General features: G+C 40.6%; 1 protein-coding gene across 1 annotated transcript; it reads left to right on the top strand.

Annotated features, from left to right (window-relative positions):
• Positions 1–1866: 1866 nt before the first annotated feature.
• Positions 1867–21808, top strand: FBXO33 (F-box protein 33). Its single transcript, XM_058806702.1, has 4 exons — positions 1867–2375; positions 8774–8884; positions 14413–15098; positions 19417–21808. The coding sequence occupies exons 1-4, from the start codon at positions 1867–1869 to the stop codon at positions 19686–19688; spliced, it is 1578 nt and encodes a 525-aa protein (XP_058662685.1). The 3' UTR covers positions 19689–21808.
• Positions 21809–21933: the final 125 nt, after the last annotated feature.

Genomic DNA, 21933 nt, shown 5'->3' with positions numbered 1-21933 from the left:
GTGGGGAGTCAGCCTTACTGGGGCTGCCCACTGGGAAGGGATTTCGGTCCCATCTTAGGTGGGTGAGAGTGTGACTGCCAGAGTAGGTCCTGGATGGTCAGACAGGAAAGTTTTCCTAACTCAGCATGCTATTTTATTACTGATCCAATACAATCTAACAAAGGCAGCAATAAAAGCAGAACTACTAACTTCATAAACCAACTTTTCTTGATGCTACTTTGGTAATCCAAAGGAACTGAATCATAAAGCTTTATGCTGTTTTACATTAAGATGCTCAGTAATCTTGGAAGTCCTTTGACTCATCACCAGCTCAACAATGGGGAGTCGTTGAGTAGATATTAAAATATGGAGACATGTAGGCGCATAAGTTCCTTTCATTTGCATCCTTCCAGGCCAGATGAGTTTGGCTGCTGCAGAACTTGCATCTTGACTGCCTGGGGAATTTTGGTGGAATACACAGTGGGAGTAGCACAGCACTTACCTGAGTTGTTTATGCTGGTTCAAATAACTTGTGCAGGTGTGTGAAGCAGCACCAGTCCCTGATGAGAGAACTGGCCCTGGGAATTTTCTATAGTTTTGCTTTCATAGCAACACCTGCCTCTACAGGCTCCTTCTCTCCAATCAAGGGGAAATGGAAGACACATATCCCCCAGGACCAGATTAAAGAAAAGCTTTAAAGAAAAAGTGATGCTGTTTTTTCACCCCTGCTGTGAGACAGCAGACACAGCTAGTCATGGAGTAAAGGGAGAGAGCTGATTTGGATTTGGTTGCTAATGAATCTGGTTATAAAGTGTGCCTACTCCATATACAGAGGAGTCTAGACTTCATTTCTATTAGCGCATCTTTTATTATTTTGTGCATGCATTTCTGAACACTCAGATATAAAGTTGTTAAAGAAACTGTGTCTATTATTCCAAGATACTGACAGTACTCAATTTTATTTCGATAAGTTGTTTTTCAATTATAAAAATATATGCAATTATCAGCACTTTGTTGTTCAGCCTTTCAGCATCAGCACGTAACAGACTTAAATTCTCTCAGAACTCTGTATGCACAGAAGTCACCCTTACACACCTACAGCGGATGTTGGCACGGGTGTTATAAAAGCGCGTGAGATGTAAGAAACTGAAGAGTGCTAAGATTTGGAGCATTTTCTCCTGCATCGCCCCAGGCTCGCACCCGGTTGTGTCACATGTCGGACTCTGCCGCGCTCCACCTTTCCTGCGCAGTCAGCGCGTTTCCCGCGGCAGCAGCAGGAATGCTGCTGAGGTAATTTTGCTGGCTCAAAGGCGTACGTGCGGTCCCGTACGGGCCTCGGCGCCGCCGCCACCAGACATCACCAGACACCCTTCCCAAGTTTTCCTAAACACCGGGGGCCGTCCTGCGCCTGCCCCCCGGCAGCGGCGGCCGCTCCCCCTGTGGAGCCCACAGCAGGGAACGCGGTCCCGGGCGTCGCCCCGGGCAGAGCCTCCGCCGCACTGCGTTGAGAGCCGCCGGAGGGGCGGGGAGCGGGGGGGCCGCGCCGCCGGCACGGGGGGGGAACGGCCAACGTCCCCCGCGAGGCGGGCGCGCCGGCTCCGCCTCCCAGGCCACCGCCGGCACGTTCCATTTTCTCCGCGGGGGAACCCTCCTCCCTCCGCCGCGGCGGCTCTGGCTGCCCCGCATAAACAGAGCGCGGCGCCGGCGGTGTCTTTCTTCGCACGTCGCCCTCAGGCCTGGGTGGTGCGGCCCACCTCTCCCCGCCGTGCCGGGCAGTGGTAGCGGCCGCTCCTCCCCTTCGCCTTCCCCCCCGGCGGCGGCGCTGGTGGTGCGTCCCGGCAGCAGGCGCGTCCCGGCCGGCGCCCGCCCCCCCGCGCCGTGTCATTGATGTTGTTGTTTGTGTCGCAGGAGCCGCAGGCCAGGCCGGGGCCGCCGCCCGGGGCCGCCGCCGCGGGGCTGGGGCCGGCGCCAGGGATGTCGGTGTGCGGGGAGGCGGTGGGCGCCGGCTCCCTGCCCAGCGAGCTGGTGGTCCACATTTTCTCCTTCCTGGCCGCCCCCGACCGGCTGCGGGCCTCGGCCGCCTGCTCGCACTGGCGGGAGTGCCTCTTCTACCCGGCGCTCTGGCCGCGCCTCCGCCTCAGCCTCCGCGTCTCGCCCGCCGAGCGCCCGCGCCTCGAGTTCCTCATGCGCAAGTGCGGCTGGTTCGTCCGTGAGCTCCGCGTACAGTTCGCCGCCGACAACTACCCCACCGGCGGCGGCGGGGCGGCGGCGGGCGAGGGCGCCGCGGTGGCGGGGGACGGGGAGGCGCCGCCGCCGCTGAGCCCGCGCTGGCTCGACCTGCTGAGGACTTACCTGGAGCTGGTGCTGTGCGTCCTGAGCAGCGTCCGCAACAACAGGTACGGCCGGGGGAGCGGCGTGCCGGGCGGGGGGGCAGACGGAGCCCCCGGGCCGCGCGGGGCCCGGTCCGGCCGTCCCGCCGGTTTCTGCGGGCGGAAACAACGCCCGAGCCGGCGGCGGCCGGTTCGTGCTGGGGCTCGGAGCTGCGCCGTGTGTGTGTGTGTGAGAGAATCTCTGAGTTGGGCAGAAACGGGGACGCGCCGCTTCAAACTACCTAATTTTTATCATATAGTGTAGCTTGAGGAGGAGTATAGGCTCAGACGTCCAGTCGGCGAGGGGGCTGGTCGATACGCAAAACAAATACAGCTGCGGTAATAAGAAGTTCTTCGTCTTTTGGATGGAAGCGGGGAATGCAGCTCGAACGGAGCAAGTGAGAGCCAGGAGTCTGAATTTACTGCATAACAAGACAGCTTTCGCACTTAAAATAAGCCTTACTACGGACAGAGTTTAGACCTTGTGTATGCTTGCAAAAAGGTATGAAAAACTAGTAAGGGGGAGTTAAAATTACAGCTCTGGCACGCTGAATTACTGCCCCAATAACATACCTTTGCCTTTCCAGCTGTGAGGTCTTTCGCTGTAGAAAAGCTGAGCTTTCATGCCACCTCTCGTTTTAACTGCCTGTCTGAGGTTTGAGGAGGTTTTATGTTCTTTTGTTCATTGAAAAATATGTTTGCATGTAGGACTTTCTTGGCCCAATTGAATTTAAATGGTAGAAATATTTTCGTGTGGTTTGTAGTTGAGATGTGTTTTCCACACACTTATTTTGGCAGGTTAGCTAATTTCCTGAGCTTTGAGGTCCTTAAGACAAAAATTCTCTTCACTGTGTGGGGGTGTGATAGATAATAAGATGATAATCAGATATCCTAATGTGTGGCCTCTAGTCAGCCTGTAAGGAAAGCAAGGATATTACAGTTTGGTTATGATGAGTTTGGAAAGCCATGTAGGTTTTAGGATAGGAAATAGTTAATATTATTTCCCCTCTGTGCGCATGTAGCTTCACTTATCAAGGGAAGAAAAAAAGCTGCAAGTGTTTTAGGGCATCTTTAGGATTAATTAAACCTTGAGGATGGCCTTTAGAAAACTAACTGCACCTGAGTCATGATCTTGTTACCATCCCCTTTGATTCCAGAGGTATGAGAGAGTAGCTTGAGGCCTTCCTTGTGTCTTTATTATTTTGAATTGAAGCAAGAGAACTTTAAATGCAGTTCCTCGTTGGTTTGAGATGAATGCAAATGTGGTGTGTGAAGTCTCGCTTTCAGTTCCTCTGCTCTGTTGCCCCCAGCAGGTCCTTCCTGTGGTGCAGCTGCGATGGCTGAGAGTTACAGACCTCACTTCAGAAAACAGCTCGTTAGTCCAGCTCACCTTTATCTTAATTCATTTCTTGCCCTGTGAATCCTTGCTGTGTGAATCGTGATCGTCCGCTTGATTGGTCTCCTCTTGCATTTCAGGAGCTTTCACTTAACTGTGGACTCTGTGGGAAATCCAGCTAGTATTATAAGAGGAAAAAATATTGAGGTGGTTGTGGTGATTGTCTGATCTGAGGCAGATATCATGACATGGGCTTGGAATTTTAAAATAAGTAGTATCTATAGGAGCTGTTGCATGGGCATGTTGTTAGAAAACTAAATTGTTTCTTTTTTTCCTCACTGAAGTTGGAGGCTGTCAAAATTAACTGCGATGTGAGAAGGCTTTTGATACACTTTTTCTTTTGAAAAATTCTCCATGGCCTTATCCAAAATCTGTACTAGGATACTTGCTTTCTGAAGTTCATTTTACAGATTCTGTATGCACAGTGGGACTCAGGACTGCAGTAAAACACTGTGCAGAAGTAGTTGTTTCACCAGTACCTATTCTCTGCTATATTAGTATCATTTTGGTGGTAAAGCAGGGAAGAAAAGTTACCGACTTTGATAGGATTTTGCATTGCCATACTCTCTTGCTGTCTCTAAATCATTTATATGCTGCTCTTTTGGCTTGAAATGAATGATGCATGACTGGGTAACACAGGGTACCTGATTATTACAGCAGGCTTTTTTTAATGGGCATTTAAAAAATTGGGGGAAGAGTGGCATAATTTACATTAAGTACTTGACCTTTTTTCAGTTTTACTTTCAGAATAGAGATTTTTTTTTTTCCCTTGAACAGACTAGGTTTTTAGTTTATTTTGATGTTTGAGGGGTTTTTTCCTTGCAAAGTAACTACCTATAAATTATTAGTTCTTTGGTAGAACACTGTGTTTTAGTTCTTTAAGTAGATCTTTGAGGTTGAAAAGAGGTGAGGAGGAGTATTACCACGTGCCAAATTGCTGCTTAGTTCTTACTGTGACCACCTAATGTCTAAACGAGAGACCTTGCCACCTGCTTGATGCTTAGTTTTGTCTAAGGAGGGACTGCAGTCCATAATTAATTTCTCTGCTTCTCTTTATTTATCTGTAACTCAAGGGCTGTTAATAATTCCTTCTTGTTTTCACTGCATTTCACTGTATGCAAGATAGCAGTTGTAATTTCCAAAATAATGGAAATGGAAATTTTTAACTTCTTCAGTGGCTGAATTGCTGTAAGTGCATTCCTTTTGGAATTAAGTTTAGAACAGGACAGTCTTTCATAACTCCTGTCAGCCCTTGTGATAGCTTTTTGGCAGATAAGTTCAAAAAATGTTCCATTATACACTTCAGAGCTGAAAAGGAAGAAATCTGCCTTTGTGATGCTGTTTCTTAACTGTGTAGAGTTGTTTTGGAGTTTTAAATTTATTATTAAGCAATGCAGTAGCAACCTTCCTCCTTGCAAGAAAAATCATGTATTTTAAATGGCTACGGATTTCCTTGAGGATTTACAATACTGCAGGACCTAAGAAAAGTAATTACTAAAAGTAATGAAATTTCTAAATGCTCTCTTGGCTAGAGGAGAATGATGTATGGTTTTGCTACTAAGAGCATTTTCTGTACAACATGAAATTTTTAGTTTCTAAGCAAATCTGTGTGTTAAGTCTCAAGAAAAATATTTTGGAGTGACCTTTGCTAGTTCTGATGGAATTAAAGAAATAATAACTTGTTTGCTACTTGTTTCAAAAACAACTGAAATTTTTTTGACAAATATTCCTGCTGCCAGCCAGTTACCATCCAAAAAGGTATGTTCAAGGTCTGTCTCTCATTTGAAGCCGAGCTCAAGTTGTTTTGTGGGTGGCAACATATGAAGTAATAGGATTGGGACCTTGATGAGCTCTAAGAATGTATCATTTATTTAATGAAAAGTTACTAAAATAGTGCTTATAGTGATCTGTAAGTTTTCCATAAGCTTTTATGTTTATGATAGCAAATGTAGCAAAATAACAAAGCTTATAACTGTTTAAAAGCTGATGTTCTACCTACTACTGAGAAAAAGGGTGTGGCTGGGCATGATTTTCTTAAGTCCTTGTGATCTGCTTCTTCTTGGTCTGATCTTTCAAAATTGAGTTCTAGAAGGCAGGGTGGGAGTGTGACAAACTTTGTTTGCACTTATGTGTGTACAACAGCTAATAAGCACCTTGTGATCATTCAGTAGGAAAATCCTGTTCTTTTATGTAACTCTAAGATTCCAAAGTATTGTCTCCTCTACTCCTCCTTCCTTGCTTACAAAGGAAGATAGGAAGGTAGTGACACACACACACACACCCCTCTTTTCCTCTGCAGCATGTTAAATTGTGTGACTTGATTGATCTTTGCTGTGGAAACAAAAATGCAGGTTACTATAAAGCTGTGGTGTCTTGCTGAAGTATGGTATTTCTTGGAGTTACCAAAAATTGGTGAATCGCTCAAAGCAGTAGGCTGCATCTGGTTTTGATGTTTTGTAATGACTGTTTTCTATTGGTCTAAAGAGGCAGCTGAAACTGGCAGAAACTAGTGCAGTAATACATGTGCCTTAGCACTTTGTTCGCCCTGAACGTAAGCAAGAACATTTTGTGCTTTTTTGTAAATTGGGTATTAAGAAAGACTGGCCAAAACTGAAGATGGAGCCTAGCAAGAAACTTTTTATTTCTAGTACGCTATTTGAGCTAGTGGAAAATAAATGTTTCAGAAATCCTTCCAAAACACAAGTTTTACCCCCAGCTGTATGTGTGGATGTTGCACAGGATTAAGATGCCATTATGACTTTTAGCAAAAGATAAGTAACTTTTAAATAATTTTATTTAAATATCAATCACTTTATGGACTCTCTGAAATGCAGATGAGCAGTGAGCTGAATGTCATGGAGTTGTATAAAAGCGCAAATAGTAGCAAAAATCTAACACTGTGTTGAACTGTGATCAGATTTGTAGATGGTAATAACTGTGCTGTGAATAGAAGAATAATAGGATATTGTTGTTGGTTAAGTTTTCAGGCAGAGAACTTTTCCATTTGTCTCTGTACTGCATGAAATGACAGTCAAAAAGATGAAGGAAAAATATGTGGGGTGCTGGCAATTAGTGTTCCATGTGTGCTGTGCTTTGGTGGTGCTCTTAATGCCTGCCTACATCTGCTGTAGCATTGGCTGGTGGTATGAGTGGCACAAACCCAGACCTGTGTTTGATGTGAATATGGAGGTGATTCAGAACTGTTCTTGAGACTGCATTTTGGCTCTTGACTCTCATAAATAAGTCACCAAGATCAAAAGATAAAGGTTACTTACAGCATTGTCTGTGAACACTACTTTTCAAATCTGGTGGAGGTTTCTGCTACTTCCCTGTCATACCAGATTATCTCTTACAGCTTTTGAGGAAAAAAGAGCCCAAAATACTCTCAAGTTGGGTGTGCCAGTGTTTTAGGTTTCCCTGCCAAACTTATTCTTTAGTATGGTCAGGCAATGTCTTAGTGAGACAATATTCTACAAAATATGTAGAATATTGATCATATTTTAAGGCTTAGTTTATTTTAGTGTATCATCAGTACAATAGGCCTGTATTTAAAATACAAAATATTAAATGTTTGGAATTTCAGACAGTTGTAAATCCTAGGTGTATGACTCCAGTATTTGTCAGACTTTATATGGAGCTCATGGATCTTGCTATTAAGTTGTTGTTCTCCTATAGAAAAAAGTAGCAGGTGCAACAGTGGATAGATTTGAGGCAATCAGGATGCTGTTTTTGAGTACAGGAACTTCACAATAGGTAAATTATGATTTATGATAGGTAATAATTTAGACTGCAACTCATACTTACTAAAAATGTAAAACTTGGCTACTTAATCCTTTTTTGCCCCGTCTTCTCTTGGTAGAATATCAGGTTGTACTGTGGAGGTAGTGAACTGTACCAGAGCTTCCCTATGCTTTGAGCATGGTAATCATATTGCATTTTCATCAAGGCTGATTTGAAATACTAGTATATGCTTTGTGAGCCAGAAGAAATAAGGATTTATGCTAACTCATGTAATTGTGAGATACAGGTTAATTGGCATCTACTGTTTAGGATTAATTTAATTTATGTGTCCATTTGAGGTGAAACTGGAGTTTCTGCCTTGTTAATTATCAATTGCAGACTAGTCCTTGCATGTTAGGAGTAAATCTAATTTATAGGCTATATAAATAAAAGAAATGTTGACCCAAAACTTAGTCAGCTACAAGAATAATAATAGTAAATGCTACACAGCTACTTTAAAACTGCAGTCATTTGCATACCTCTTTCTTGATCTGTTTTAGGAATAGAAAACAGATCTGATGCAAGTCAGAAAACTGACCTAGGGAAAAGAAAAGTGACTGTCTAGTGCACTGTGTCATGTTCAGCATCAACTCAGAGGTTCTTCTTTCACTTCTTTTTAGGTATCCCTTCTAAAGGTTAAAATCATATGTCATGGTGGAGCACTATTCCTTACTGATGGGGAATATTAGAAAAGCTTCCCCTACTTTGATACAACAGAAATTAGACTTTTGATTAGAGTGTGGGGAACTTTTGCTTTTCCTGTCTGAGGTTTATCGTGCCTTGATGGAGGCGGGTTTGGGCTCTCATTTGTAACCCAGCTGACATCAGTTCTCAGGCAGGGTTGTTTGTGGTTGTATTCTACCTGGGCATTAAATGCAGTGTTAAATGTTGAAAGGAGTAACTATTTGATATTTTCATTGTGACACTTAACACACATTTTCCAGGGATTAAAAATTGTGTGGAACCACTCCTGAGTTTTCTTTGTGGTGCTCCAGGCTTGCTGAAAATACTCCAGTGCAGACTGAAAAGCAGTATTTGATCTTACAGCTGCTTTCAGCAGTTTGTGTAGTCCTCTTCCCCTTTGGTCTCATTTGCTGTAGTTCCATGAGTGCCTGCATAAGTTTCCCAACAGAGGCTATGTGTTCCATGTAATAGTGGGGTTTATTGCCTGTGTTTGTCTTATCCAGAATGATTTCCCTCACTATTTTAGTTTTGTGTACAAATTCCTTTTTATTTTGTTGTTTCCTAGGAACCTCCAGAAGTTAAGTCTCTTTGGGGATATAAGCATTCTGCAGCAACATGGAACCATATCAAATACCTACCTTGGAAAGGTTGATCCTGATGGCAAGAAGATTAAGCAGTAAGTTATATTTGTAAATTATCAAATACAAGATATTAATAATAATAACAACAACAACAACAGGACTTTCAGAAGTTCCTGAAATACGTGACTGAGAAGCTTTAAGTTTTTTACCAGGGTGAAAATCTAAGTTCTTGTTCCTGCTATTTACATGAAGTAGTCTGGTTTTTTGGCTGTTGTATTTTTCTTGGGTTTTTTCCCTCCATTCTCAGTAGGATGAGAATCCTTTTCTCTTTTCATTGTGTTCTAGAAACAATATTATATTAATGCCATAGAAGGGGAGGAGGGGTGAGGAGCTGTTACCAGCACCTCTTACTATTGCTGTACATGAAAAAAATTAGAATAGGAAGTAATCTGTTGTATTTCACAAGAGTTAAAAACATATTTGTGTTTATGTTCTCTTTCAAGTTTGCTCAAAACTTGAGAGAGAAACAGAGAAACTGTTGAAACATGGAACTGCTACAACTTATTTCAAATTGCATCTGAAAACTAGGTTATGTATTTGCAGAATTCCTGAAAGATCACAGCTCCCAGTGTGCTTGTATAGTTCAGAGGTGTATTTTAGCTTGCCATTACATTACAGGACAGTCCTTGAATGCTTCTAATCCAAATAGTTATTTGTTCTTTTTGGAAAAGGTTAAGTACAGTGTAAACAGCTACTGACTTCTGGAATAAATTACCACAGAGGGAGTGATGCAGACTTAGCTATTTTAGCAGTACTGCTAAAACTTCTGATACAATAAAACCTGAATGCCATAATTTTAATTTGTGTCAGTTTAAACATCTTTCACCCAGTAGCTTGGGAGTAGAGTAAGTACAGCCACTCTAGGTGTTTACTATTTTTTGTTTTGAGTGATTTTTAGAACCAGTGTAGGTATATTATCAGATTAATGTATGTATGTGAATACAGTCATCAAACTGAATGTTTGGTCCTGACCTAAATTTGCAAACCAGTGCAAATAGAGCTGTGAGTCACATACTGTGTCTTTTTCATGTGTTATGTTTCCAGTGCAGAACTTGGAGCAGTTTGTGATTCTGTCTAACATATGTACTGTAGTGCTGTGTGCAGGTAAAAGGCTCATTTAGTAAAAGCTCCTTTGTTTGATACCCTTTGTGAAAATATAAGTATATTATCAAATCTTTGCAAAGGAACTTGAAGGGAGCCATCTAAGCAGATGTTTACTCAGCTGAGTGCATGGTCAAACGTTTCTTCAAGCCAGTATTCACATTTTGGAACCATAGACATTTCAGAACTGATTATCTAACTTGTTTGTCTTTTAGATTAATATTAACCTTTGCACATTTTGGAATGAGCAAATAAATAATAAATGCTACTTCTTTTTAGTTTAGTTAATTTTGGTGTTGGGTTTTTGTGTTTGTTTGTTTCTTGTTGTGAGTTTTTGGTTGGTTGGTTTTTGGGGTTTTTTTTGTGGGTGTGGTGTTTTCCTTTGTTGTTTCTTTCTTTTGCGGGGGGGGTTATTGTTGGTAGGTTGTTTTGTTTTTTTTTTTTTCTAAAATAGAACAGTGTATTTGGGACTTTCTAGTCCTTGTCTAAATTAAAGGAAAGCTGACTGTTTTATTCAGTTGTCTGAAGTCTGAGAGCTAGCAGCAGACTTAGTTCAGAAAGTAAATCTTTATGGCTTCTTAGCCTTGTTTTTTGCACTTGGGGTTTGCATCAGTAAGTTGCAAAATGTGAATGCTGATAACTAAGAGTGAAAGGTGTAAGCAATCTTTGGAGCCTGTGTTACTGGTAGTTGAGGATTTTTGGAACCTGTATGGTGATGAACCTTATTAGCTGTTTCAGAAACTTCCTGCAGTTAAAGCAGTCAGGGAAAAAAAAGTTGATTCCTGAAATGTGACTTTGAGCTGGGTGTAACAGACTGTAGGTGCAATCTCAGCTCTGCAGAGCCATTAGGATGCTTCCTCAGGTTTAAGGCTAAGCGTTTTCCTGAGGCAGAGGAGGCTTTGGAGCATATTTTCAAAAACACAAGTTTGCATAAGTTTGTGATGCTTATTCCTTTTCTATACACCATGTGTGTCCCTGGTTACTTTCTAAACTTCTCTTTACAACTCTGTTTCTTAGTGTTGGGATGCTTGGTGTAAACAGTTCATTTGTCTTGAGTTGAATAAAGGGTAGTTGTCTAAAATTTTGGCTTTCTGAAATCTGCTTCTCATGATTGATCCATGTGGTTCAGATAGTTTGGTTTCCAAAAGAACCAGTTTAGCCTCTGTTATTAAACAAAATATTTTAATTGATAGTATTTAATTAAACAAATGGCCTCCATATGGACCTTAGTAATCTGTCTGCTACCTGTCAGGGCCATGGATGTGCTTCAGTCCTGGTTAGGACTGGTTTGGGAGCTTAAACACTAACTGTGCCTGTTTAGTCAGGCCTTGGTCTGTCCTTTGGATAAAAACACCATTTGGGACATGAATTGTGAAAGTACATTAAAAAATATTTTAAGTTGTTTGTTTCAGTATAATAATGTGTAGATTACAGGTCAATGGTGACCATCCCATAATTGCTGCCTGCAGGGAGCAAAGGGGGCTGATGGCACTTGTTGAGGCATTATTAGGCTGCATTGCTTTTTGGCATGTGCTGAGTGAATTCTGCTTGCATTTTCTGTTATATGCTCAAATTTCAGTTTTATAAGTGAGCTCTGAAATAACTGTGTAAAGTTAGCATAGATGTTGTAGTACCTGCTGGGCAGTTGGGGTAAAATTAACATGGTAATAGAGTGGGTGTTAATTTCCAAGAATTCACGTGTCTATTTTTCAGAATGCAGTTCAGGCTATTTTTGCAAACTGAAGTGAGATGCAATCTGTTTATGAAAAATAGAATGTGCATAAGAATTTGCAGGGGAGGAAAAAACCAAACCTGCTAGGCTGTTAAAAATTATTTGAAATATATTAAAATTAATTACTTCTGTCTTATATAGTGCTTTCTGTCTGGCCTTTTTAAAAAGCAGGTATTAAAAACAATTCAGAAATTATTACTGTTAAATGTTCTCTATTGACATGTTTGATCTCTGTCTGGCTAAAAACTGAAGAAAGTTTTCTTAGGACCTACAGTCATTAGAGTAGCAGCACAAATCTGCATACTTGTGTAAATATTTTGATGCTTGCAATAAAAAGTTGATTGCATTAAATCATATTCTCTCTTTTAAAAAGTTCTTTACTGCAGTTCCCACTAGGGAAAAAAGCTACTCTAGAGCTGCAGAGTTTTGTGTCATATTTCTCTTTATTAAATTTTGCTGGCACTAAAACAGTATTTTTCTAAACTCAGATGTTTAAGGTGTATGAGAACCCAAATTTAAACAGATTTTTAGTGTGGTGAGGCATATAGATGGTAGCATTCTACTGACCACTTCAAAATTAACTTGTCATCAACAGTTCTGTAAAATAATGAAAGCACTATTAAGATTGATTACCTGGGCTGTTACAAAATAAATCCTACCATTGCTGCAACCATTACAGCACCTTTTGTAGATGTGTCTGGGGGGAGGGAAGAGTCTTTGGAAGAAATTTGGGATTGCTGTAGTAGAATCTTTTTCTTTGGGGGATTGTGAGATAATCTGCCTTCAATTGAGCATTGGGAAGAATAATGATGAAACAAACCTTGCCAGGATCAAGTGAGTTTCTTCTTAACTCTAGATAAATCCAGGAATAAAATAGAAAAACTGCACTGTTCTGTGGGTCTTACCTGTTGTTTAAAACAGTTTCATTTGTGTCACAGTTGTGAGTCCTCAATTTTAAATAAAAATATTTGGAGAAATCTGGAAATATAAGTCTTTTTATCTGATGACTATCCTAGGTAAAACCTTGGGAACTGAGGTGTAAAATAAATACAGTAACCACACCAGCCTTTCCATTTGGGTGAAGTCAGGCCTTGCAAACCCAGTAACTTCATAGGAGAAGGAAGAAAGAACATGTAGGCAAGGGAGGGGATGAATGAGGATTTGCCAAGAGAGAGGATGAGTGAGCACTGATCTTTCAACTTTATTACAACAGAAGGGTTATGGGGCATCAGAGGTAGTAGGTGACAGGTTCAGAGCAAGCAAGAAGAGGAGATAATCACACTGCAAAGTTCTTTATTACTGGGTGTTATGGTTGCTAAACCCTTTTTCCCCTAAGGGGGGAACCTGAATGAATTTGTAGAAGTGAAGTCTCTGAGAGTTGCAAAATATATAAAGCCACCTCTGCTCAGAACTGAGTTCAAAGTTTTGGAAACTAGAGAGATATTTGATAAGTTGCCCCATGTCTGTCACCTTAGGGTGCTAGTGTTTCTCTGCTGTCAGTCAGGATACTGGCCTAAACCTTTTAATTTTGCCTGGACATTATCTCTCTTATGTGGATGAGAATAAAATGTTTTATTTTTTTTGCTTAGATGTATAAACTATACAGATCCTCATAGCAGTAAAAGAAATGTTCTGTGCAAAACCATTACCTGATTTGGGGAACAAAAGTTTCTGCTGTTTTTATACTGGATCTTATTTCTTGATATTTTATGGTTTTATGGCATCTTATTTCTTGATGTCATAGCCTGGCTCAACTGCTTCTCTGTAATGCTGACCAGGGCTTGAGATCAAATACTTTCCTACACATGTGTCTTAATATGCTGAAAGAACACTTGTCATTTGGGCAGGAGGACTCTTTTGGGCTGTTACAGCTTTGGAATGGAGACTGGAAAAATCCTTACATGGAGAAAGTTTTTTTTAGAGTGTGACTGTACTATTAGAATTTAATATTGAAAAATTAAAATACTTCTGTTGCATTCTTGAGCAAAATATCTTAATGTAAAGAACATCTATTCACTTATAAAAAGGGGTAGGAGAGGTGAGTGCATCAGAATAAGTTCATAGTAATCTGGCACTGATAATTTGAAGTTGAAATGTTACTGGGTCTAAGTTGTTTTGGTAAAGCATGAACCTGTTGGCTCTTGAAAATCCAGTTAGTTGTACGTTTGGAATTACTTTAAAGTATCTTCTTGTATGTTTGTTCCTTACCCTCTGATGAGCAAATTAAGCAGGTAATGTTACATCATTCTAACTTACTCTCAACACCAAGTTTTTTACTTTTCATTGAAAATTACTTTTTTTCCATACTAAATTTGCAGTTTTGGACAAGTTAGGAAATACAAAAAGCTGTTTTTAAAAACAAGAGCTGCATTTGAAAAGCATTACAGGTTTTCTTATTTGCATAACCTTAAAATGTATGTGGGAGGGTGTTAAATATATGCTGGAAAATACATGAAGTGAAGGCTCATGGTGTGTCACCATTTTTGAAAGACAAAGTACCTATTTCTTTTAGTTTACAGTTTTAACCTTTTAAGTGCAGTGGATGTTAAAATGCTCTGGGAGGTCTGCAGCCTGGTTGCAGTTCATAAGAACTATAATAATAGTATCTTCCTGCAGAATAAGGCTATAAATGAGGGAAGAGTATTTCTTGAATGAAACAATTGAATGGTATGCAGTTGGTAAGACTAAACCATGTTTAATAGGATCATTGTCTGTTTTGTTTACTTACAGAATCCAACAGCTGTTTGAAGAGATATTAGGCAATAGCAGGCAATTGAAATGGCTGTCTTGTGGGTTAATGCTGCAAATAGTAACTCCCACATCATTGTCCTCCTTATCAAACCCCATAGCCAACACCATGGAACATCTGAGCTTGTTGGACAACCACATCCCTGGTAATACCACTCTTATCACTGCGGTCGAATTGGAGCGCTTTGTGAATCTGCGTTCGCTCGCTTTGGATTTCTGTGATTTCACAGCTGAAATGGCAAGAGTCCTGGCTGACAGCAACCATGTGCCTTTGCATCGACTGTCTCTCCTGGTCCACAGTGTTTCCATAATGCACAAGTCCTTGGACAATATGCCAAAAGATGAGAATTGGCAGGCGCTGACTCGCAACAGCACTAATCTTCGGGTCTATATAATGGCCTTTGATGTCAAGAGTGATGATATGTTAAGGATTCTTAAGCCCAGTATCCCCCTAGAGAGGATTCACTTTGACAGCTATGTCACTTGTGTTTCAGGAGCTGTTGTTGATCTCATATCCAGGCAGTATGACAAGTTCCTCACTCATTTTATACTAATGAATGATGTGATAGATATGTCTGCCTTCCCAGATCTCAGTGACAACCGGAATGAAGATCCTCTTGTCTTGTTAGCCTGGAGGTGCACAAGACTGTCTCTCCTAGCTGTTCATGGTAGGTAACACATTGCATGGGCATAGTATGTGACTTTTAAATGCTTACAAGCCTTCTGCCTTTCTAATCATAGTGTGTTTTAGTGGCATGTTATACAAAAGGCTGCTGCACTGTTGCTGTACATGCTGTTGTTGAAGGTGTTTTATGTAAATGAGTTTTAAACCTGCATGTGTCTTACTAACTTCTGTTGAGAAGTCACATAGGATTTTATTAAACTCCTCATAGAAATGAGGATAACTTAAGAAGTGAGCATTCCAGGAGGCTTATCCTGCAAGTGGTCTGCACTGTGCAAGTTCCATTAAGTGACTGGTTACTTGTACATGAACTGAAAACATTTGCTGTTTTTCTGTGAGGCCATATGCTGGCAAGATTAGATGATTTTGCTTCCCATTTGTAAATAACACGGGTTAAGTGGCCCAAAGCTGAGAAGAAGAAACGTGTTACCAATTTGGTAAGACTACCAGCAGATGAAGGCTGAAAAGTATGTAGAGGGGGTTTCCTCACTGAGTGTGTTGGTTTCACCAGTAATACCAGAGCTAGGTTTATCCCACTTATTTATTTGCCATATAGTAGCAAATAACTTTTAGAATTTATTCAGCTCTGTCATCAATAGAGAACTTGGTGGTAGAAGTTACAGCAGTCTGGCAAATTTTAAGGCACTCAAAACTGAAACAATGCAGAATAATGTTTTTTATTTGTGCTGGAATCAGCTTACCAAGACCAAGTTTGCTGATGCATGAAGGAGTTAAGCAATGGCTATTGTGTTGCATAAGAATAAATGTGTTTCATCAGTCTGCTTGGGGGAGTAAATCTCCAGTTGTTCAGTGCAAACAGGAGACCTTCAGCAGTAGGAGGTGGACATTCAGATTTCCATCAGTTGAAGTCAGAAGGTCCTGCTGTATTTTCTGTTTTGCTCTTTTTTTTTCTTTGGTCTTTTACTGAAAAATCATTGCTGGGGGCAGGGAAGGTATGATCAATTGGGCTGTCTCTCCTTAATAGTTTCCCGGTGAGACAGATTTTGGGTGCCAACCTAGGTGTGGCTTTTAGCAGTTTCTTCTAGAATTTGGATCAGGACATGTTTGAGGACCTTTAAAAAAAGTTAAAATTGTGTTACCTTAAATTATACTCCTGCTACAGAAAAGCCCTCTAATATATCATCTAACTTTAAAAGCTAGTGAAGCATCTGAACATAAGCTAGTGTAAGTATCATATCAGCATGTGTCTCTATTCAGTAGAAATTATTAGTCTGTGCAGAGTACTGGGAAAGCAAACATCCCTTATGCTTCTGTCTAGCAAATGGTTGTTGCTGCATCGCCTGTCTTTGGAGAGATGCTGTGTCTGCCTGTGTGAGAAAATGGCCAAATATCACCTCACTGTTACATTGGGATTTGCATTCTTTACCCTTCTTTTCCCCCTCCTTGCAGCAGAAGCTGGCTAAGCTGCTTTTAAATGCCTCCTGATCTTTTCTAAATTGTGGACATAACTTTTCTAGTACTATACTGCAAGCATCGTTCTTGGAGAGCAGCAGCTGTAGATGGAACACTATTAGGAAGAAATATCCAGTACAGTGTCTTAGCCTCATGCTTGGATTCCCTGAGATTTACCATTTAATGTTTTCTGGCTCCACTTGTCATATTATATTGTGAAGTTTCCTTCAGGAAAAGAAGATGGTTTTGTTCAAGGTGCCATCATTTGCTTGAAGTGCTCAGGTTTCTTCTTCTGTCTCCTGAAGTGGTTATTCTTCAGCTTCCAGTGCTTCTCAGGGTTTTGTGTGTGTGTGTGTATGTTTCCTCTTCTGGTATAAGTTTGCTTTTGAAAAAGCTTTTATTTCCATCTACTTGTGGCTGCCACTTGTCATTGACTGAAAGGGGAAAACATATGCTAAGGACACTTCCCATGGGCTGCCTCAAGATTGTCTTTTGGGGGAAGTCATTGTCTTGCCACTGACAAATGGTGGAAATGTCCAGGAGCCAGAGGAAGGCAGATGTTCAGTACATTCTTGCAGAATGAAGAAAGGGTTGTAAAGAGTGTGTGACCATTTGGGATGGGATGGAGACAGTAAGATATCATAGTGGTATGATCTGGCACTGAATAAAAAGCATGGTCCATCTGTGAGAACAAAGGCCTTTTTTATTTTTTCTTCCTCCTTAAGGGAAGGATACTTCCACATGGATTTTTATGACTCTGTGTTTTAAACATCATGGTGAAGTTTTATTCTGTCCATGAGTAAAACTAAAGTTGAAATTTTTACTAGCAAGGAAGAATAAATTGCAGTGTGCTCATGGTAAATTTGTTGTTCAGTGATACCAGTAGTGAAGTGATCATTTACTTCTGAATACTTAGCTGGACAGAGACTGTTTGGCAGCTGGGATGTCACAAAGAAATTTCAGGCAGAGCTTTTGAAAGGAGAGTTCATTTAAAATGAGAAAATGAGATTAAGTTGGGAATAAGATGGTTGTTCTAGTGCATAGAGGACCTCACCATTAAAAGTTACAGCAAAAGCCATATACCTGCCCAAATGATGGTAAAGGGTTTTGTGTACCAGGCTTTTTTTTTTTTCCTTTTTTTTTTTTTCCTTTATTCTTGGACTTGCTTTCAAAGATTTCTTTGGTAAGTTCCTTTACAGTCAAGATAACTGGAAGGTGGTGTGAGCTCCATGTCCTGACAGGAGTGTGTCATCATACAGGGAGGAATTTTCCATTGAGTTCAATGTCCCTGTTAAGGAAGGGACACTGAATTAAGCTGCCTGAATTAAAACAGTTTCTGTGGACGGTTGTATTGGAGGTGAAGTATCCAGTAGATGAAGATTGTGGGAATTCGTGCATTTGTAATGGTTAATATACCAGAAATGAGCCTTACAGATATGTGCAGGCTTCTTTGTTGAACACCTACCCTAACCAACATACTTCCAGAGACATAAAAGAAAACAGAACAGAAATTTCTTTTATTCATCTTTTCTTCGTTCTCTGACAATCTATTTTGATACATTATGATGTAGAGGATGTTAACTGCACTGTTGGAGGACCAAACCACAGTTAACTTTTACTGCTCAGCACTTCATCTTTCCCAGTTCAAATATTGTGCAGACTGCAGCTTTACTTGCAATCTACGTGGTCATCTCACCAAGAAGTTTAGCACCTGCAAGAATGATGATCATGGCAGAAATGAGCCTTTCCTTTTGCAGTGAAAGGGCTGATTTGGCAGAGCTCCCCAAAAGGGACGTTCCCATCTGTGGTTTGCATCTGAATAGGGAGGAACTTTGCATTTCTCTTAGCCAGGGCACAGAAAGTTTACAGGTAACTGGGGGGGAGTAGGAGTTTTTAAAGAGAAATGTTAATATACAGGGTCAAGAGAGGGAATTATATTTTGTCTTGGACAGAATAAAAAGATACATGTAGTTTATCTTACATATATTTATATATATATATATATAATATGTACATAAACACACACTGGGATGACATGAAGAGGCTTTCGGTTTGTGTGCATGCTGACTTTGTTTGGTGGTGGCTTTGTTTTTTTTTAATAAACCTACTTTCTAAAGCAATGAAAGCAAATACTTTTTTCTAGCATAAGCAGAGTTTTAAAGCATTCCTTTTATGCATTCAGTTAATTAATAACTCACTTTTTTTCGTTCTAATTTTACTACACAGTAAATCACAGGAGGTTTGAAGTTTTATATATACTTACAGTAGTCCATTGCTCTGCAAGTTGGAGAAAAAGATCTAGAAAAGGTTGATTAAATGATCTGAAATATTTTTATACTTACTTATTCAGAGTGTAAAATGAGGGCTTCACCACTTGAAACCAGAAAGCCCCCCACCATGCCCTAGGGGAATTCTGCCAGATGGAACATGATGGAATGTTGGGAATTTAGCTGACTAGAGACTAGAAAAGTACAAGGCTGTGGCTAATTCCAAGTCTTGCACCTGCAAGATAGCGTGTCTTTGGGCCTAGCTGGGTATGATAACAAGTGGGCAGAGAGACGTAAGAAATAGAGAATGTAAGCCCAAAGGAATGAGGAAGAGTTGATAGTATAGTTTAACCAATAGATCACTTGGCTTACAGAATATTCATGAGCTTATTACTTGCTGTATAAGTGTCTGATGCTCTCTTCAATAAACGGAACTTGCTGATCACTCATATTGAGTGTCCGAGTCTCCCCTCACCGACAAATGGCTCATCCCCGACAAAAGCCTCATTCTGCGACAATGGAATAGGTTGGGAGAGATACTGGGATGGTCTGGTATTAAGTACTAGAGTAAGAAAATACCTTGTAGGAAAATGACAGAACAACTTTGTTTTTCTTTCCCCATAGGTTACACAGTCTGGGCTCATAATCTTATAGCAATTGCTCGTCTTCGTGGCTCTGACCTGAAAGTACTGGAAGTCACAGAAGAAAGCATTGAATTCGACCAAGGAGAACTGGCTGATCAGGATGTGGATCCAGTACACAATTTCATTGAGCAAGTGTCTCTCGGATTGGGTCGCCCTTGGCACGCCGTCATGGACATAGAGCTGCTCAGTGTCTTCACTGAGCCAACCCGTCACTTTTACAGAGAGATGCAAAGCTTCAGTGAAGGCATTTAGCTCCTTATTTACAATTCCTGTGGTTACATATGCAAGTAGGGTCCTATTATGTTTTTTCGGTAGTGTGAATTAACCCCTTTTGTGCTGTGTTTAATCAGTATTAGCTATATAGAATTATATATGTGTATTCTACTTCTTGATCAAAGAACGTAGTCGGGTATTGGTTTAGAAGCTGAAAGTGGCAGTGTTTAGGGTTTTCACGGTTAATGGACTTGTCTACCAAACCTTGCAAAGATACAGCCAAAGGCTGTCTGAGGTTGCCGGCTAACTTTACTTTAATTGAGTAACTGCATTTTGAATTCTTTTGCTATTCTATTGGAGTCCTGTGCTCGGGAGCCAACTGTTTTTAATACCCATATCCATAGCCCAGTGGATCTCTATGCTGTCATTGTGTGCTTAATCCAGTAGCATGCTACTTAATAGGCTTAAGGGACGAGAAGTCTGTCCAGGGCTGTTCACTGTAAGACTCTTACCTTGCTTGATTTCACGTGCGGGTTCTGCAGCATGGCTTAACTCCATTCTCGGCTTTCCTTAGCTGCTAAACGGCGGTGTGAAACACTAGCAGTTCAGGTTCCTGCACTTACACATCCACTCCATAAAGCTGTAGTCTTTTGGATTCTTTGCAAGCTCCTCCTTGTTTGTTCTCACGTTCTGTCATCTTCCTTAAAAGTTAGCTTTGGGCCAAAGTTTAAAAGGAGAAAGCAAGAAATGTGCGCTCCGGTGAGGTAAACGCATAACAGTGAAGATTTCAATACAAAGGTCTACACCTGCAAACAAACATTAGTCGTGAAATCCCTAACAACCAAGTCACTGGATTTTCTCTGTCAGCGCCTGTGTCAGCTGCCAAAGAATAGATTAAAAACGAAGAAGTGCCCACATGCTGGCAGGGGCAGGCCAACTTTTGGCCAGCCAGATACTGCTAGATTGTAATATATAAGGTCGAATTTCGACCTGTGGTACACAGCTGTGCTGTGGCTCAGTCAGCAACCTCAGAACTCTTAACAAACATGCACCTGTTTCACTGTGAATAGTGAATGTAAAGGAAGGAAAGGAAACAAATACAAAGCTTGTTCTATCACAGGTATGAGCTGCTATGATGCATGAAGAACATTCCATGAAGTATGTTTTAAAATCTTGTTATATCTGAGAGGCTTTAGAAGCCGATGTAACTGTTTCAGGGCAACCGCGGTACAGACGTGGTCTCTGTGAGACTTCCACCTGACCCCAGTTTTAAGTGGTACGAATGTTGTGCATTTAATGTTTAAAGGACAGTCTGCAATAATAAAGTAAGTGGCCAACGTGGGTGCCCAGCAGTGCTGAGACCTGGCTGCTATATTGTAAGCTTTGGAAAACACAATTTATGCAACAGATGTCCAGATATGATTCTATTTATGGAAAAAGTTTATATGTGTTTTACAAATGGTTTTACCATCTTATATTAAAATGACCTTTTGACAGGTGTGCGCTGTTTTGTCTCCAGTGAGCACATACCATGCGGATTTTATATGTACATCAGTAGAGTGAATCCACTGGCACAGTGTGTGTATATGCCAGATGTGGTGAGATTTTATCTTATAAATGTGATCAGATTAAAAAAAAACTCCTGACAGAAAATGTAAGGAAACCAGCTGAATGTTTGAATTGATGACTGATGTTGTATGGTTTATGTTAAATGTTATATTCTTTTAATCAATGAATAAAGCATTAAAAATTGATCGCTGTATAAAATACTTTATTGTTATCAGCATGAAGATTTCTAGAATTACAATGCAACATCGTTCATAAGATGTGTATAACTAGTAGCTCCCATTGTGTTTAGGTCAGCAGAAAAATCTAAAATAAGTCACACAATTTTTTTAAATTTGGCTGAATTTTGTCAACACTTTTTGGGGTGGTGGAGGAATGGGAAGGATGCTTTGCTAAAGATCAGACCAGTTGGCACAAACAGAATATCATTATATGACCTATTAGACTGATAGAGTAAACTGTGGATTGTAGAATATAGAAGACTATTTTTGAGAAATTACTTCATCAATTGCAATTGCTTAAATCAAAATCTAATGTGCTCAAGAAAAATGTGTAGTATTCTTTGGTGTCCCACTATTAAATAGATTATGAATACCTGCAACGCTTCAGTTTGACGTTTTATCTGTACTCAGAGTAGACAGCTGTGCCTTCTGAATGAAAGCTGCAATGTCTGCTCAGCTGGTGGAGAGCTGCTGTGCCCTGCAGTGGCTGACTGTGC

Source organism: Ammospiza caudacuta, chromosome 6, assembly GCF_027887145.1.
Source record: "Ammospiza caudacuta isolate bAmmCau1 chromosome 6, bAmmCau1.pri, whole genome shotgun sequence".
In the NCBI taxonomy this organism is placed as follows: Eukaryota; Metazoa; Chordata; class Aves; order Passeriformes; family Passerellidae; genus Ammospiza; species Ammospiza caudacuta.
The sequence above is the reverse complement of the archived record's forward strand: the minus strand, read 5'-3'. Positions and strand labels throughout refer to the sequence as shown.